This window comes from Drosophila rhopaloa, unplaced genomic scaffold, assembly GCF_018152115.1.
Source record: "Drosophila rhopaloa isolate 14029-0021.01 unplaced genomic scaffold, ASM1815211v1 contig_163, whole genome shotgun sequence".
Taxonomy (NCBI): domain Eukaryota; kingdom Metazoa; phylum Arthropoda; class Insecta; order Diptera; family Drosophilidae; genus Drosophila; species Drosophila rhopaloa.
In genome coordinates, this window is record NW_025335043.1 from 12,253,561 (window position 1) to 12,272,077 (window position 18,517).

The 18,517-nt window shown below is 38.7% G+C and overlaps 2 protein-coding genes across 7 annotated transcripts; one reads left to right on the forward strand and one right to left on the reverse strand.

Annotated features, from left to right (window-relative positions):
* The first annotated feature begins 230 nt into the window (after positions 1 to 230).
* On the forward strand, positions 231 to 10,561 carry LOC108044326 (GATA zinc finger domain-containing protein 10). 6 transcript variants are annotated; one of them, XM_044457629.1, is made up of 10 exons: positions 231 to 1,761; positions 2,688 to 2,753; positions 5,711 to 5,884; positions 6,526 to 6,847; positions 7,014 to 7,142; positions 7,616 to 7,690; positions 8,590 to 8,685; positions 8,776 to 9,014; positions 9,586 to 9,679; positions 9,748 to 10,561. In XM_044457629.1, exons 1-10 carry the CDS (start codon positions 1,682 to 1,684, stop codon positions 9,859 to 9,861), a joined length of 1,389 nt encoding a protein of 462 aa, XP_044313564.1. In that variant the 5' UTR covers positions 231 to 1,681; the 3' UTR covers positions 9,862 to 10,561. The 6 variants fall into 6 exon arrangements, with proteins under 6 accessions (XP_044313564.1, XP_044313565.1, XP_016978803.2 ...); XM_044457630.1 differs by lacking the exon at positions 8,590 to 8,685; XM_017123314.2 differs by lacking the exon at positions 7,014 to 7,142.
* Positions 10,562 to 11,871: 1,310 nt separating this feature from the next.
* Positions 11,872 to 15,965, reverse strand: LOC108044319. The gene is made up of 3 exons (XM_017123306.2): positions 15,714 to 15,965; positions 14,498 to 14,601; positions 11,872 to 14,170 (listed from the first exon to the last, which is right to left on the reverse strand). The coding sequence occupies exons 1-3, from the start codon at positions 15,956 to 15,958 to the stop codon at positions 13,815 to 13,817; spliced, it is 705 nt and encodes a 234-aa protein (XP_016978795.2). The 5' UTR covers positions 15,959 to 15,965; the 3' UTR covers positions 11,872 to 13,814.
* Between the last annotated feature and the right edge of the window lie 2,552 nt (positions 15,966 to 18,517).

The following is an 18,517-nucleotide window of genomic DNA, read 5'->3' on the forward strand; positions in this document are numbered from 1 at the left end:
TTTATACTCAGAAAAATGTGCAACATTTAACTATTCGTTTTCAATTTAATAACTTTATTAAACTAATACAAGAACTTATTCTTTCGATTTTTGAAGTGCCTCCTTTTCTTATAGATTATAAATGTAATAGCCACTAGTTGAATATTTTTAAATATACGTACCTAAAATTAACAGTACTAAATACCAAAAGTGCTTCAAGGGCTCTCTTTTTCTTCTGGTAAGGTCACACTTGTGGCAAGTGCCATCTGTAAAATCGTAAAAGTTACTATTCTGTTTTTTTAAATAATTATGCAACTAATAACTGAGATTGTTAGTTAAGAAATTTAATTAAAATTAGTGAATATTGTAGTTAATAACTCTATAATGACAAACACACACACCTTCACAAAAAAAAACTGGTTGACCACCCACGCTCTCTTTCGCTCTCTCCTCTCTTCTTCTTCACACCGCATTCGTAAACAAAGACAATGAAAGCTCCAGTGGTACGGCTGAAAGGCCCCAAAGCCCCCAGATTGTTTCTCGCCGTCGAGCCGAGCGCACGTACTCTCGAAAAAATAACACTAGTAATAGTATATAATAGTGCAGTATTGTGTAAAACACGCGCGTCTCTGCTGTCTCGCTCTGACTCACACCCATACTCTCTCGCGTGCCCACACATATATACCTGTAAGAGAGCGAGATACGAAAAAAGGTGCATGGAAAATCGGAAAATCGGAACTGAAAAAGTCTGAATTTCTTTTAAACTTAGTTAGCTTTACATTCGGCTGTCAGTTTGAAATGGAAAGTGTCGGCAAAAAGTGTTTAGTTACATTAAACGTGTAACAAACAAACCGATTAACACACCCACAAATACGCGAAATCGGCAAAACGGAAACATCTGGGCGCGCGAAAAAATCGATCCAGACGATGTGAAATTGGCCAAAATTTCTCGTACCTCCCAGTGCAAGCAACAATTTTTGGCAAAAACAACAAGACAGCGAGCATGAAATAGAGATACAGATAGAGATAGTGGTAGTAAAGCGGCCAGTTACGTTGATATAGTAAAAATAAAAACAAAAGCGCGGCGCAACAACCCGAGATTAGTCATCCGTGCAAGAGATTCGCTTTACGAGATACAAGATACAAAATACCATATACCAGATACAATAGGAAAACTGCAATATTGGAGATCCAACCTTAAGCGGTTAAAAACCCTTTTACAAAAATAAACTTGGAAAAGGGCTGCAACTAAAAGATACAATATACAAAAAACTGCTATCTTCAATCTTGAAGATCCAACTTCAAGCGGTTGATAAACCCGAACCCAAAGGAACTCGGAAACTTGGAGGCCTACGTAATTACAAAAAAATTGCAGCAGCAACAAGGCAACGCCTACGACACGCCAGTGATTACAGCAACAACAATAGCAACAACATTATTTACCTATCCAGCGTAACCCGTTGTTGTAGTTATTGTTGTATTGCATTGCTGCTCACCTCTCGCCATCTAAAATTGGGCATTCACAAGCGGCTTAAATACGTGGTTAACCATCAACCATCAACCATCGGCGGCATACTATACATATAGCCGGAATCTGCAAGTGGCACACCTGTGGCCACGGGTCAGTTGAACACCAGTTGGACGACCAGTTGGAGCAACAGCATCACCATCGCAACCGCCATCGCAATTACAATCACAGACAATGTCGAGACTCACCGAGGAAATGGTGATTGCGCGGGCCAAGCAATCCGATCTGTCCCTGATCAAAAAGCTTAATTGCTGGTAAGTACTCAGTCTAGAACACTAGGAAAAATAATATAAACTAAAATCTTAAAATTAGATTGGATTTGTTTGCAAAACTTAACTGTAAAATATTTATTTTGCAAACATATTTGTGTACATATTTAACTTTGTTTTGGTTTTTATATTGGTTTTGATTAGTCAGCTTTCTTAGGAATAATTCACATGATTCATTTTTATCTGTTGTGTTTTATACAAACCTTAAAATAATATGCATAAACAAATATAAATGCTTAACTTTTTATAAGCCTGCGGTTATAAATTCGATTTTGTAGGGCAACCCTTTTAGTTTCTAGCATTAACGTCTTGATATGTACGCCTAAATATATTTTAATTTCGTTTAACTTTTGAATTTGTCTTATCGCAAGGCACCAATAAATCAGTGGTTTAGCATATGATTTTATATTATTTAAATTGGACCTGATATCATAAACTCGTAAATAAATCTACAAGTTTCACCCCACTGTACATTAAATCGATTTTCGATCTAATTTCCGCCCGTGCATTGATCTATTGCTAATCGTGCCGGGGCAGGTGCAGTCGTTTGTGAAAGCTTCGATCTGTTGTATTTGTTTGGGCCTGCGATCTGGGGTCTGGGGTCTGGGGATCTGCCCACTTTGCTGCTCACTTCTACTGCGCCGCCTGCTTTCACTCGACCCAAATCCGGGGCAATCTTCTAACCAGTTTAGAAGTGTCCACTTTGGAGCGAGTCACGATTCCCTGGGCTGGAAAAACACGCGCCCCTCGAGAAAAACGCTTGGAAAAGCGTGAAAAGCAGTTGAGCTACTTTTCGAGATGGCTCCCCCAACTCTTGACCCATCTGCGATAAGAGCGCGTGATGCCTTAAAAGGGGGCTCCACTGTACATTTATCATTATTAAAATACCATCCGTTCTCTGTTTATTTCAGGGGCAGTGATCTCAGCGATGTGTCCATCATCAAGCGAATGCGTGGAGTGGAAGTTTTGGCTCTGAGGTAAGTAATGAAATAAATCTCATATAAGGATCATTGCGATTATCATTTCCTGACCCGTGATCTGATTGATCCAGAGTCGGGTTCCCTGCTGCCCAGAAAAGCGAGAAAGATATATTAGACCGATGTGATATTTGCTTTCAAGTGATGTCATCGCCCCATCATTAGGCAAGCTGAAATACGAGAAATACTTTGGCACGCTCAAGCGCGTAATTAATGCAAAAAGCAGCAGCAACAACGGCCGCAGAAAACTACACAAAATAGCTAAAAGTCGTGGGAGCTCCAAAATTGGCAATAGCAACTGGCCGCGTACTTTTCCAAGTCGCGTAGGCCATTGCGTAGGGGGTAGATACTATGGTTATGACTCGTATCTGCCAGATACTTTTGTTTGTGCTAGTTGTACTTCATCTCGTACTTGTTACTTGTACTTGTACTGGCACTCGGTGTACTTGCATGTCGCTCGATAACTTTGCATGCGCTGCTGCTGCTGCTTTTGCCTTAAAAGGCGACAATCATTTTGACTGCCAAGGTCGCCGAAATCGATTCGCTGCCAAACTTCACCGTCATCTGTTGGCAATATGCTGACAACTCTCGATTCTCTGACGATTCGTTAAATTATGCATATGGAAGAGATATAGGAGGAGGTGTATACAAGAGTTCGTGGCCTTATAAGGAGCGAACTCGGCGCGATTTGGCAATGAACTTGGGGAAGAGAACCGTGAGAATAGCTGTTTGGATCAGGAAATAATAATGTGGGTATGGGCGAATCAGTTGTTCCGAAAGGAATTATCAGATGGAGCGAATACATTTTTAAGCCCCACTTAAAAGGAATCTTTAATTTTGATCTGGGAGTAGCAGAAAACACGCCATAAGGAGTAATCGATTAAAAATAAAGGTATTCCATAAGGAGACTAGAAATAATCTGATTTAGAAAAGTAATTTTGACTTCAGTTACGTAGATATAAAAGCTCAGATATATATATGAGCTCAGAAAACTTAATATTAGTGTGGGTTTTAGGAGTAAACGAATTTGAGCCCATCTTGATAAAAAGCAAAAGTTCTCCTTTTTTGGCATCTTGTTTTCTGGTTTTGTTGACTCGGAATAAACGCCAGATAATGAGCTTTTTAAAAATAAATTTATTTGTCTAAAACAAAAGTTAGTTTAAATAATACAATACTTATATAAAATACTTACTTTTATTTTCTTTGACAGCAATTAAGATTTCTGGGTTTTAATTTTTGTTGTCAGAATGATAACACAAATTCTGTCAATAGATGTTTGAAGTCGGTTTTTGTGAAACCAATGTTCTTGTTAAGTGGGAGTGAAGATTAATTAACTTGATTTCATTTAAGACAAGTCACAAATTTCTTAAATAATGTCTTTTCTAAACTTTAACCGCTTCGAAACTATATTAGCAGATACTATTGCTCTTAAGAATTGTTCTTGTGCAACTTCTCTTATCAGGAAGCTATTACCGCAAGCGAGACTACCGAACTGTCGTGGAGGTTTATCAGCCGATAGATAATGTTACGCGTTTCCTATATACAAACGTGAATGAATTAATTGATATGGCGAGCGTGTAAGCCAGAGGGCAATAACTTCTCATTGAGGGCTGCCCTGTTTGCATTATTTTACTTGGCTTAGCATTGTACAACGAAAACCTTTCAGACTCAACTCGTTGGGCATTAGTTTTACGTGGGGTTCTCTACTTTGTTTGGGTGTTTGTTGTGCTAGGTTGAAGTGGTGTACGCAATAAATGAGCCATAAATCAGATTGGTTCACTATGCTTCAGGTAAAATGCGTTGGCGTAGTCTTCATTTGTTGGGTGTATTTTTCGCCTCACTTATTACCATTCCATTTCCCTTGCGTTATGAGTGTGCATATTGATTTGACTTGCGTGCTGGCAGCTCTTTTCTTTTCTACTTTCACGGACCTATCAATGGTATATCCACTTGGTGGGACTCGAGTGCTGGGTAACCTTGACTCTTCAGGGGGAACATTGATTATGCATATTTAATGAGGGGCACACATTCTTGGCCGTACTCCCGATTGCCCTGATTTATTTCCCGAACTATTAATAGGGAAGCGGAGCTACGAATTCCAGATACCAGACACTCACTGAGGCAACGCACTCGTGTGCCATTTAGCGATCTTCCTGGCTAAGTTTAGACAGTTGTTTCTGTCGTCCCGCCCTGCATAGGAAAAAAAATGTTTCTAGTATCAACACAGGGAGAAAAAACACTGAAATGTGGCATTATATTGGAGAGTTATTGATTTATAAATAGCGCTTAACATTTTTATTAGAACATCATTTATTAATGTACAGATTTCATTCAGCAGAGCAAAATAATGTTGTTTGTGTGCTCAACACGATCTCATACGACTAAACTTCTTCTCAGATTTTGTATAATATGTTAATTAAATTGTTAAAAACCAGAATAAAACTAATAAACTGTTAAATTTATATAAATATCATAACCTTACTTTAAGTTTGGTCAAACCCATAAATAGCTTTATATATTATTTATTTAAATTCGATGAATTTGTCTTTATTATTTCAAAGTTGATTTTCCCTCAGTGTGGCAAAATCCGTTTCCTTTACTTATTCAATCAGTCAGGCAATCAAGGCACGCTTTTGGCCATCGGCAATTGGCCACTTCAGAGTAATTAGCATTGTTAGGAGCCGAGGTGCTAAGCGGGGATTCGCCCGGAACACGACTTCAAACCTGACCTAGACGCAGACAAATGATGACAATCAGCTTTTCCCCCTGCCGAGCATCTTAAACTGTTATTTGTGGGGAATTCTGCGAAGAATCCGACGAGTTAATGACCGCACGCAGCTGCCGGAGAATCTTTTGTGTTGTTTTGAGCATGATTCACGGCAGTTAGTTGTTGGCGCCTTTGTCGCCTTCCAGAGAAAGTTTCTTGAACCTAAAAGTTGTGTTTCTTTCTGCTGCAGTGTCAACAAGATCAGCACGCTGTCGCCTTTCGAGGATTGCAACAAACTGCAGGAACTGTATCTGCGCAAGAACAACATCTCGGACATCAACGAGATCGCCTATCTGCAGAATCTGCCAGCACTCAGGTATCTCTGGCTGGAGGAAAATCCCTGCTGCGACCGAGCGGGATCCAAGTGAGTAACTCTAATGGAATATTACAAAAATTAAAAAAATAAATAAAAAACACAATTTATTCTATATTTAAGACAGTGTTAGATATCTCCTAAACTATTCTTTATTTAACAAATACATCAGAACTCTACATAATTTCGATTTTTCCAAAGCCTAAGCATTTATTTCAAATACATTTTACTTTTTCTCACATTTATGATTTTTGTAATATTTTAATAAGACAGTCTTTGCTTGAAACAACGTTAAAGTTGATTAATAGTGATAACTCTGAAGTTTTTAATTAGCTCTGAAACGTGATTTTGTGCAATAATTCCTAAAGCTGTGAATCGTGCCAAATATCAAATTTGTATTTTATAGTATATATTTTATGTTTGTTTCTTTTTAAAGATGTATAATATGGGATTTAAATGGTTGTTTTTTTTAATTTAATGCAGGTTTTGTTATAAGTTAAGTTAAGTTATACCTCATTGTTTTTCCTATATTTTTTTTAATTACTATTAGAGACATGCAGCTGCCCCTGCAAATTCTATTGCTAATTTTAGAAATAACAAAACGAGCATATATAGTTTTCCGAGTCTGTGGTTAATTTGCTAGAGAGAAGCCCCTAATGATCGGTCTCACCTCTGTCTAACCACAAACACAGCTATCGGGCGGTCGTGTTACGCGCTTTGCCCAACCTGAAGAAACTTGACAATGTGGAGGTCACCCAGGAGGAGTTGGACGACGCCCTGCGAGGAGGCGGTGGCGCCGCCCAGGAGGAGGAGGTGTACGAGGATGCCTACCAGCAGCAGCAGCAGACGGCGCGAACGTCGCCGCAGCAGATGCCGCAGCAGCAGCAACACAGCTACCCGCAACACTCCCCGCCGCCGCAGCAGCAGCAACAGCAATATCACCACCAGCAACATCAGCAACCGCAGCAGCAACAGTCGCAGCAGCAGCGCCGCAGCTCCAGTCCCATGAAAGAGGTAAATGGCTCCCATTGTCTGGGTGGATTTTCCCACACCACGCCCTGGTTGAGCGGCTATAATCTCTCGCCTTCGTAATGAACTCTCGTAATCAACTCTCGCCCCCGTCTTGGTCTATTTCTGTTCCCCCGAACCCTTTCCCATTAACCCTGCATTTGTTAACAAGCCGCCGCAGTTGGCCAGTCCGCTGGTCAACAACAGCAGCGAAGGGAACATCAGCCACAGTGCCAGCGATCTCTACCAGGTGCAGACGGCCCAGCCGTTCAAGGGTTCTCAGCCACCCACACCCACCAAGGTACTGGGAGTTCAGCCAAAAAGTTAGATTTATTTTATTTTATTATATATTCATTTATTATTTTTCTTCAATTTAACTTTAAAGTACTTCTTTGATGCAAATTGTCTTTATTTAGTACACATTATATAGAGAAAAATGAATTAGAAATGCATTACTAATAGTAATGTACACCCTTTTACTGTTTTTATTTCAATGGCATTAATTTTAATTGAATTATTCATTCAATACCTGTTTTTTGTAGAAGTGCTTGAGAATTATTTGGTTTAAGTTATTGGTTTTACATAGATTAGCTATTCTGCCGGTTGAGTTTATTTAATAATTACGTTTTATTTGTTTCTGTCGAACATGATATAGCCCTTAAAATAGTTAATAGGCTTCGGCAGCATATATTTCAGGCTCTTGTAAGATCTGAGATCACTTTCCCCCTTTCCTTAACAAATATTCCCACTAATCTCGTTTCGGCCTTCCTCCAGGAGCCCGTGCATCCGCCATCGCCCATGTATAACACCATAACCAAAGAGCAGCGCACCTCCTACCACCAGTACGATGTAAGATCCACTGCCCTTCACCACCAGAAAATACCAAATAACACCATAACAGCCCCACGCATCCGACATGACAGAATTGAGCTTGTTGTCGGGCCCACTTTCGGGGCCCTATTTTCGAGGTTCGAGGTTCGAGCATTGAGGCTCGAGGGTGTGGGCCTGTCACACTCGAATGGAGGAGAGGATGGGGATTCCGGGGACAGTCACGCGATGGCTTCGGCATGGTTAAGGTTCTCTTATTTTCCAGCTTGTCCAATAGGCCATTGTCTGCTTGCCGGCTTTTGTGGGTTAAGTCAGTCAGTTGACTTTCGAACTAAGTACAATGAGAAATGGGAACTGGGGGACTATAATTGCCAAAACAAAAGTCTAAAATGAACTATATAAAATGGGTCATTACATATTCATACACGAGAGGAAAATAGTTAAACTAGTTAACCAGAAATAATCATAGAATAAATTATCTCATTATAAAAATATTTTATTAAGAATCCAGGTACTTAATTAATTATCTTATTTTATTAAATGATGAGAACAGGTATTGTTTCTTTTTTATGATGCTCTTGTTTATGTTGATAAATTTTTTTATGTGTGGAATTTCTTGTTCTAATTGTCTTTTAAATGGTAGACTTTTCTGTGTGTCTAGAGAAAGGGCTAGTCCCTCGGAAAAACCACTGAACCAGTGTGAAATTGCCCCTACCCTTCGAATGACTTGCTCAACAATTTGTCATGTGTGGATTGCTCTGGGGAATAGGGGATATAAGCTCGTATCTAACGTTTCTAATCTGCTGCCTTTCTTACCAACCATTCACCGCTCCCAAATGCAACCTAAAACCAACCGAAAAAAAACACAATTAAAATGCAAACCGCACACTAACGAAAACACTATTGGACTCGACGAGCAGCGCTCGCCGGGATCCGACCAGGAGAGTAGTACGCAAACCTACAGGGAGGTGCGGCCCACGCCGCTCCCTCCCAGCATCTCCGCACACTCGATGAAGGTAAGCCCGGCCATCCTCACCGGAGGCGAAAGCGTGGATCGCTGGGTCAGGACGATGGTGAAGCTATCTAATTGTGGTATTCCCGCACAGGAATACTACCAGTCGGACCGGCCCGCCTATCCGGCACACTACCGCCACAGCCAGACGGACCTCACCGAGTGGGAGGAGCACCAGCAGGCACCCCAGGTGCACCACAATCCCTACGGCAGCCAGATGCAGTTGCACCATCCGCAGCGCCGCAGCGCGGGACCAGAGACGACCGCCTACCGGAATGGGAGTGCCCGCGAGAATGGCGGCGAGTGGGATCCGGAGGACAGGCCCAGGACGAGGTGAGGTCATCGCCCCAGGTCAAGCGGTCGTGCCTATTAGCTTATCGTGGTTTTCGTTTATTTTATTATGGCTTTACAGTGTGTGACATATCACAGATAGCTAGCCAGGCAGTTCGTGTTTACTTTAAATGTTTACATTGTTTATTTTGCAATGGGAAACGCGCTATGTGACAGGAATTTTAAACAAATAACATGTATTTATATTTAATTGTTAACCGATACTGTTATGTATATTGCATCAACAAATGGGCTTTAATTTTTTCTGTTTTTTAAAGAATTTGTATAGCCTAGATTTATTTTATTTATCCTACTTTTTTGGAGCCTAATGAAACTCGGGCATATTTCTTCATCGGTAGATTTTGTAGCAAATGACCTCTTAATATTATCGATTTACATAATTATGGATCATGATTATGTATTTTACAATCGAATTCTAAATATATAACATGATATCATTCAAATTTAACTAGATTTAAGGTTGATAAACAAAAAATCAATTGGCACTTAGTATTTAAGTGTCTTAATAACATTATTAAATTTAAATATTAAACTAATTGTTTATCATTTCCAGGCGACCCGAGGGTCGTTATAGTGATTCGACCACGACTCTGTCGGCCTCTGTGATGAATCACTACTCAGGCTACCATCGCAGGCCTGTTAATAGGGTGCGTACATATTGTGACACACCTTCGATAAGCTCGATCGATAACTGAATCATATCCCTCTTCCGCAGAATTCTAATCTGCTGTCCGCCACACTCTGTTTGGTGAAGGAGTTGGATTACGCCAGTCTGGAGGTGCTGGAACACGCCGTGCGATGTCGCATCGACGAAATGGCGGGCGAATGATGAAGACGACTCTCTAATCGCATGTCGATTAGCTAATCCAACGCTTTTGGGGAGTAACACACAAATGACCAGAAAAAAACACTTAAAAGACAGGCAGCAGAAGCTGCAGAAGATGAGAGGAGACAAGAAAAAAGCTGATATTATACTAACGTCTTAAGCAACAAACAAAAACAAATCAGATACTTAACGAGAATAACGATTCATACTTGCCAATTGTAAACTGTCATAGTGTAACTAGCATCTTTTGTAAGCATTTTGTCATGTAACGAACTTTGCTAACGGAATCAGAAAAAGAAACAGAAACGTAGGAGATAATTGCCGATGGAGGATATTTTAATGGATAATTTAATGCTTAGGTTGACTTTCGCCTATTGATCCCAGATCCCGTTCAGTTGATCCCCGATTAAGCACAGACCACTTAAACTAGCCTTCTTTCGTACTTAACTCGCGAGGATCGAAACTAACGAACTAACGACGCCCAAGGCGCCAAGCACAATGTATCTTCCTTGTTTCTTTGTAAGATTAGTTGAAATTTATACTCATGACTTTGTTAAATATTTGTACACAAAAGCAATTAACGCTATACCTTAATTTTAATATATTTACCTATAATGCAATGAACACGTCCAGTTTATGTTTGCCGTTCTCTATTTAACGATTACGTTGGAAACTACTATGCGAAAAATAAACAAATTAACAGTAAATAGGCGTTTGATATGTTTTGGATCAGAAAGGGAGATTTCTGCATTCTGCAATTCCCATTGTTGAGAAACACCGACATAGTGTTCCAATATTGAATATTTATGAATTGAATATAAAATACAGTTAAATTGAATGAATAAATATGTTGTCAGGGTCAAGAATGTCTGTCTTTAGGTATAAACTGTTCATCATCAGATCTTCTACAAAAATTTTATATGTTTGGGTATATTCTACTGTATACTATGTCTATAATCTTTAACGTTGACTCAAAATTGGAATTTGAGAGTCCATAACTTTACCAAATTTAATCCGATTCCAAAGTGGCATACCTCTAAAGACTTGTGATTCGATCCTCTAAAAATCTGCATTCAAAATTTTCCATTTAACGTTGGTCAAAATTTTGACCCATTTTCATGTTAGTTATTTCCAATTTTCCGATGTCTTGTAAAAGTGTGACTCAAAATTGGACTTCCATAGTCCATAACTTTACCAAATTTAATCCGATTCCAAAGTGGCATACCTCTAAAGACTTGTGATTCGATCCTTTAAAAATCTGCATTCAAAATTTTCAATTTAACGTTGGTTAAAATTTTGACCCATTTTCACGTTAGTTATTTCCAATTTTCCGATGTCTTGTAATAAATTGACTCAAAATTGGACTTCGAGAGTCCATAACTTTACCAAATTTAATCCGATTCCAAAGTGGCATACCTCTAAAGATTGGTAATACGGTCCCCTAAAAATCTGCATTTAAAATTTTCAATTTAATGTTGATCAAAATTTTGTCCCATTTTCATGTTAGTTATTTCTAATTTTCCGATGACTTGTTTAATAATAAAATCGAAAGAAAGGAACAGAAAAACCTAATATATTTTAATCTCCGCACGTAAAAAAAATGCTTAAATTTTTTTGTCAGATCTCAGCATATAAATTAAATATGTTAAGAATGTCAAATTTGATTAACAGTATTTAGGAGTTCGCGCGGTTTTATTTCAAATACTGCTTGCGGTAGTTGAAGCGGTTATGGACTGCTTACACCGATTAAAGCAGTAAAGCAGTTTTGGGATTTCAAATTATAAAGTGAAACTACAAAAAAGGATCAGATTATGAACAGAAAAAAATTAAATATTATATATTTAGAAACTGAATAAAAATTCCAAAATATGTTAAAATGTCAGCATTTATGCTTACAAGTTCAGCATGCTCTGATCAAAATATAGCATTTTAATTAAATGTACTTAATAATTCCATTTTTGATATCTTTTCTTGGTTGGAACCCGTTCTGACTACCCAAGAAAACAATTATAATCTTTTTTTTGTTAAGAGGGGCTTTACAACATTTAACGTATATAATATAATAATGCCTTTATTTGGTTGTGTAGTTGTTTGCTTGGTTATTTGTTGTGAAATTGCCTTTAAAACTATTATTTGTTTGTGTTATTTTGACTATGACATCGGACATTACCGGCTACGATATTGCCCGGCCATAGAACAAAACTAAAAAAACGAAACTGCGAAACGGTATTATCGGTTCGAAACGGTTTTCGACTCGGTTTTCGTAATTGATGATGATGTGTCTGTTGGTTATAAATATTATGGATATTATTCCGGCATAATCCGTCTGATCGGTTCGTTAGCCGTTGTATTCATGGCAGAAACGCAACGCCTAACACATATACATATACATAAATGTAAAGTGCATTTCGTATATTTTATTACTGAGTGATTAACTTGCTACACATCGATATACATACTGAAGCCGCATTAGGTTATCAATGAATGTGCTCTGAAAATTGCCTTAAACATTGCGATATTCTCTGTAATAACTTTGGTGCAATACATATTTGTTTTTAATATATTTTGATAAGTGCGCGGTTAATATTATCAATAGTACTGGTATATAGACACTGAGTATGTGAACTTCCTTGCCTGCTGTTCTCCTCCTAAGTTATAGTTAATTATTGTCAGTCACAGCGTCGCGTTTGTCACAACAACGTGTGCTTTTGTATTGACTATATCTTCGAGTTCGAAAATGGTATTATTATATAATAGAAAATCTTAGAGACTAATGGCAGATGGCCGATCTTGTTGCCGCTGCCGCAACGCATGTCTTCCAGAATGCGTTTTGCTGAAATTGTCTTCCATTTCATACAATGCGAAAAAATGTCTTCCAAACACACAGATAATATGCATATAATACCTCATATGCGATTATTTATGCTGAACAATATGACACCTAGATATTATGATAACTAAGGTTTACAGTTGTTATATGTATATACCATATATAAATTATACGGGTCTGGTAGATCCAGTTTAGCCCGTCTGAGTTTCTGATTTGCAATCGCAACTCATTGTGTGGATATATATAGACCAATTACATTTTCGTTAGTTAGTACATGTATAATTGTATGTGTTTATGGGCCGTAACCAACACTAAACTCTTGGTTGGCTAATTGTGGCCTAATTGCGACTCTCATAATTGATGCTGATTTTAATATCTCAACGCGTTTGTTTCATCAATAACTTGTAAGCCAAAACAAAGGAAATTCTTTGGATACCAACTTGTTTTTGCCTCATGGTGTTAAATTGATATGCTGATTCCATCGAACCATGGATTTAATGTTAATGCAAATAAATAAATGAGTGGGTTTTGGGTAGTGTATACCACGATATGTTGTGTACATTGATATTAGTTGGTTGTTGATTTCATTTCATATGTCTCCTTAGTCCAACTCCTTGACTAATCACTTAAATATGGGTTGTGACCCCCACGGATGAGTTCGGATCCCCTTTGGCTGAGGATCCTCATCCTCCGAGGCGGCGCACTGGAAGCCCTGTGTGATTCTGCTGTTTTCGAGGGGGAGGGGTTCACCCCCGCCCTTCGCTTACTTTTCTACAGTTACTTTAAATTGAAATTAGTTACAAATTAATTGATTCGCATAGGGAATTTTTGCTTCTCTCCTCCTCCTCATATATTCTTCTCTTTATGATTTTTTTTTTGATTTTCCTATAGTTTTCTTGCTTATCCTTACAGTATTGAACTAAACTTTTTTTCAACAAGATTTTCGATATCGGTTATTTGGAACACCATTTTCATATGGGATACCATTATAAAGACAACACTAGCACTAAACTGAAGTCCAAAAACAAAGAACAACAAAACGTCATATAATTCTCGATCTATATATAATGGGTTTGTGATTTAGCGCCTCCATCGGGAGCGATCCCCTCAGGAAGGTGGGGACCGCTCAGCTGAAGAACGGCGATAAATCACAGTTGCACAAAGACCCGCCATCGCCAGTCTTGCAGAGCACCTTGCACACTTCGTTCCAGTCCGGAGCCAGAGTGGTGGCGTCCGTATCTAACCCGGCTACTACAGGAGGTACGGAAGCTGCGTCGACCGTTCTCCGTAAGATGTTCGTCTCGGAACTGGGACCGTGTGCTGGACCGCCCTGCACTCCACTGGCCGTCTCCTCCGGTGTCCCCTCCACCCGGACGCCCTCCTCCTGCCTCCTGCGCTCCTCCTGCTGGCAGGGACTGCAACCGGGCAGGGGGCGATCTCGCTGCTCGCAGAAGCTCGAGCAGACCAAGTCGCCCACAACACCTGCAAGAAATTCAAACGAAAATTTATAAGGAATGTGAAATATAGAATATATAACATTTTTGAACTCTTAAAAAAAGTTTTAGATTTGATAATAACAATTTTTTAAAAGTATTATCAAATTCAAACTCAATCTGGCTTAAAATATGAAATTTTTGGAGTCCGTGACATTTTTTAACGTTTACATTTAGAAAATCTTTTTATAGAGGATCAACTATGATCAAGGTTTAAAAAATGTAAGTTTGCAATAAAATATTTTAAAATATATTCTTAATTAAATTTATAGCATTTTTGGGAACTTAACAATTATATAAATTAATTTCGTCTTACCCCTAGGCAGTCCACACAGTTGCCGGCACTTGGCCACATCAAACTCCGGTCTCAGGATTGGGTTTTTGGCCCCATCAGGCGTTGAGGCAACGCCCAGGCCAGCTCTGGAAGGATCAGCAAGATAATGGTTAAATGAAAGGAACTCTCAAGTCGAATAAATGTGTCAGATAAAAAGGATCCTAAAGAAAGCTTTACCACAAAGTTGCCTAGAAACAGATCGAAAGACAAATGCAAAACATCTCGTGTAAAATAATTTAAGCCAAATCGTTGGATTTGAACTAACTTTTTACAACAAATTCTAGTTTCAGTAAGACTGAGTTTAAACCAATTTTTTTTTAATTTAGAAATACAGCGCCAGAACTTACATTCGTTTATCTGTCTGTACTTTTGACTAGTACAATTGTCTTTTGCGTTTGCATCTTAATATAACAATCTTAATCATGAATTTCACTATTATCAAAAACTCTTTGTACATTTTAACAAATATATGTTACTATATTGTGATAAGATTGGCAACGTCGTCGACCAATATTTACAAGAAACCTAATAAAAACCTTGGTAAAGTGAGAAAAACAGTATTAATTTTCTACTTTAATAAACTGCACTATATTTATTTTAACAATTCATTATACTATGAAAAAAATTGTTATTATTGGGTTTGAAAATTAATAGGACTTTTTTTGGCGCGCAAATAAAATTTGTTGTTTGATCGAGTTATTCAGAGATTCGAACTATGAAATTTCGACTGTTGAATATATACAACTACTAAATATAGTTGTCTGGAGCTATTCCCACATAATTTTTCTTGAGTTCTTGAAAATTCAAATTTAAAATTCAAATTTAAATTTAAAACTAAACTTTTCAAACTCTACCGTTTGCCTATTAATTTCTGCACACACATGACTAAAACTTGTAGACGGTATTTCCCACTTAAAGTAGTAGTTATAGCAAGCGATCAGGAATGTGGATTATAAGTGCCTGACAGTCGAGATTACGGGAAACCCTCGATAGAACCCACTTGAAAAGCCGTCGCATTTCGCAAATGATTTTCCATGGCCACCGACGCACTTTTTGTGTTACTTTTTTGTTATCAATATTATTTCGTATTTTTTGGGAAAACACTTTACACTTGTAGCAAACACTTGAGTCGGTTAAGTCCAACTCTATTAACTTTGGTAATTTCCAGAGTTTTGGATTGCTGTTTATCCGAACTTACCCGCAGAGCTCTTGACACAGCAAACTCCAATCCTGAACTGCGCTGATGGTTTGGACGTCTTCAAGGATTTTGGCTGCTGTTTGCGATGGCAACGCAGCATCCCCCAAAGCGTCGTCCTTCGGCACCGGCGATGACGTCACTGTTTGCGCCGACGCAGAAAGTATAAGGACGATGGCCAATAGCAGGCCGCGAATCAATCCATATCTCCCCATTTTTTCCTGTCGCTTTTCCACACGCTTTCCCATCGCTGGGCTGAAAAGAGAAGGCCAGATTACAAGACTGGGGGATGGGTTTTCCGGATGGCTTGTGGGGGGAGGGGGGCGTGTTATCCTTGGGGGACTGGGCCAAAATGGAGACTGTTTGGCCCCTTACAATAGGAGCAATTGTGCTCGAAATGCAATTATCGCGCTCTCGAAAATAGGCAGCAAAAAGCAGCCTCATGGGATTTTACCCCAGGGCCTAATCCCTTCTCCATTGTTATCCCGAGTATTTGCTATCCGAATTTCATGCGCTTGATTTGCCAAACCCAAAAGGGTTATGCAATCGGCAGTCTCTTAGCTGAAGTTCCTGGCATCCAAGCGACGCTTTTGAAAGCCATGTTCAGTTAAAATACCTCACAAAAATACCTGAGCTAACCAACCTGCTGGAATCCTATTTTGTCAGCGCAAAGACAGGCTAAGCAGACAGGAGCAGACCGAAACTCCCATTCCCAGCCTGAATCCTGTTTATGGCCCTCGGGTGAAGAGCATTCTCTGGTCCCATGTTCGCAGTTCAAACTCGAGTGCGAAAGAGGACGCTTCGCCCTGGCCAACAACTCCCTGTCTGAGTCAACTTCCCGACAATCCCACTCCCCTACGTGGGTGGCACTAAACTCCAAACATTTTCGCCTATCTGGGTTACAGGGCCTACTTGCGCTACTCGCAATCACAGCCAGGTGAGTATCCTATTTTCTGCTCAATAGTTTGTTTCATTGCACGAATCCGTTCACTTCCTATACCCTTTCAAAGGGTGTTTGTGACTTTTCTACTCTGAAGTTTTTTAAAATATTAAAATAGTGGGTGCTTATTTATTTTTGTTCTTCAGAACTTCAATATCATTACACCTTTCTGGAATAAAGGTTTTCAACTATTAAGGAATGAGGGTACCCTCATTAAAAATAGTTGACTTTGCATATTTGTGAAATTAAATCTTAGTTCTAAAACATTTTAATAATTTTCTAAAATGCATTTAACCATAACCATTTTAACTTACACATTTACTTTATTATTAGACTTTCTCTGTGATTAAGAAAAAAATAAGCTCCAATTAGATTTTTATAATCCAAGAAACTTATACAAATAGTTTCAAAATATATATCTTTAATAGTATTTTCCAAATAAAACTATTAAATAAAATATTTTCAAAGGACAAATTTATATAGTAACTATAGGCATTTTAGGGTACTTTAAGCATCGGTTAAAAATATATTTTTAAATCGTTTGTCCTTTTGTTGCCATGTAAGCTTCTGTATCCGTTTCCCTTTACAACTTACTGTGCTTTTCAAAAGTTCGACTCAATTAAATCCAATTGTACGCCACACCTGCTCCTCTTGAAATGCTTAAACTCTTAACTCGGCTGGATTTATATAAAGCTGTCCGATCCAAATGGTAGCAGTTGGCGAACTGAGCCTCTGGCCAAAACGAAAGCCGATGCCAAAATCCCACTAGCTAATAATAAATGCTTTTGATGGCCTTATCTGCCGGTGTCATTGATTCAAGTGCGAATCAGTGGATATGCTATCGCAGATTTCCATCGCCATATGCCCGGGGCCCCTTTTCCGTCTGGTTTTGTCCAAAAATCTGCGATAAGTTCGGAGTGCCTAATTATTATTGGTAGCACATGCCGCTCCAGATAAGCACCTACATTATTTCGCCATATTTAGTCAGTCTAAATACCATAAGTTGTTGGCTATCGAAAATATTTGTCTGACACTTGTGATGGATGGGCTTTGCTAAAGGGTTTAGTGAGAGACTTTACTTCAGGTGGGTTAATGACAGCTAAAGTGTGCACATTTATAATAAATAAGTGCCTTATTAAATCACGTGATTTTAAAGCTAAATGGTGTTACTTTTATTGCAGTTTTATTTAAATATTATGTTAAAAATCTAAAATCTTTAAAATTAAAGGGCTAAATAGTTGCATTGAAAAATCTTTCTGTTTCATTGTTGCTGTACTTTAAGTACCGCCCACTTAAAAGTTATGATAATGAGGTAATTCAAAACAGTTGTTGCCTCATTAAAAGTAATGATTTTTTAATTGATTTTCTTTTGGGTATGAAAAAATGGCTCACTTAACTTTTTATTCTTAACCATGAAATGATGATAGGGTCCTTGCAAACAGTTATTGCTTCCTTGAGAGCCTGCGTTGGTTTTTCTTAAACCAACTCAAGGCTGAAGTCTTGTTTAAATAAGCACCTACTTCCTTTTTTGTAAGTCTAGCAAAAATGGCATTAAATAAAAGATTGATCACAAGGTTTTTCCACAGAGTTATTGCTACTGTAATGTCCCCCTAAAGTTGCAATCAGTTACATCGAAAGACACTTTTCAAGTGCCAAAGCCTTCGAAACGAATATGCTGACGCAGTGGATCCCGCACAAGGACCAAGACATCCTTGGCCAGCTGCTCCATGTCAGATAAGAGTGCGAGGAGCTCTGTTCGTGGGAACAGTGTTTTTACTGCTCTCGTTGTTTCAGCTGCTCCGCTTTGATGGACGTCATTTTAGCCCCTGCTCCTTTCGCCTTCGTCCTTTTCCAAGTTACATAACAT

Bases quoted from the DNA above. Each gene is read 5' to 3' on its own strand.
- LOC108044326 (XM_044457629.1), top strand. From the start codon at position 1,682: ATGTCGAGACTCACCGAGGAAATGGTGATTGCGCGGGCCAAGCAATCC. The intron at 6,848-7,013 runs GTAAATGGCTCC...TTTGTTAACAAG, and splicing joins GCTCCAGTCCCATGAAAGAG to CCGCCGCAGTTGGCCAGTCC. The intron at 7,143-7,615 runs GTACTGGGAGTT...GCCTTCCTCCAG, and splicing joins AGCCACCCACACCCACCAAG to GAGCCCGTGCATCCGCCATC.
- LOC108044319 (XM_017123306.2), bottom strand. From the start codon at position 15,958: ATGGGAAAGCGTGTGGAAAAGCGACAGGAAAAAATGGGGAGATATGGA. The intron at 14,602-15,713 runs GTAAGTTCGGAT...TGATCCTTCCAG, and splicing joins CTGTGTCAAGAGCTCTGCGG to AGCTGGCCTGGGCGTTGCCT. The intron at 14,171-14,497 runs GTAAGACGAAAT...AATTTCTTGCAG, and splicing joins ACTGTGTGGACTGCCTAGGG to GTGTTGTGGGCGACTTGGTC.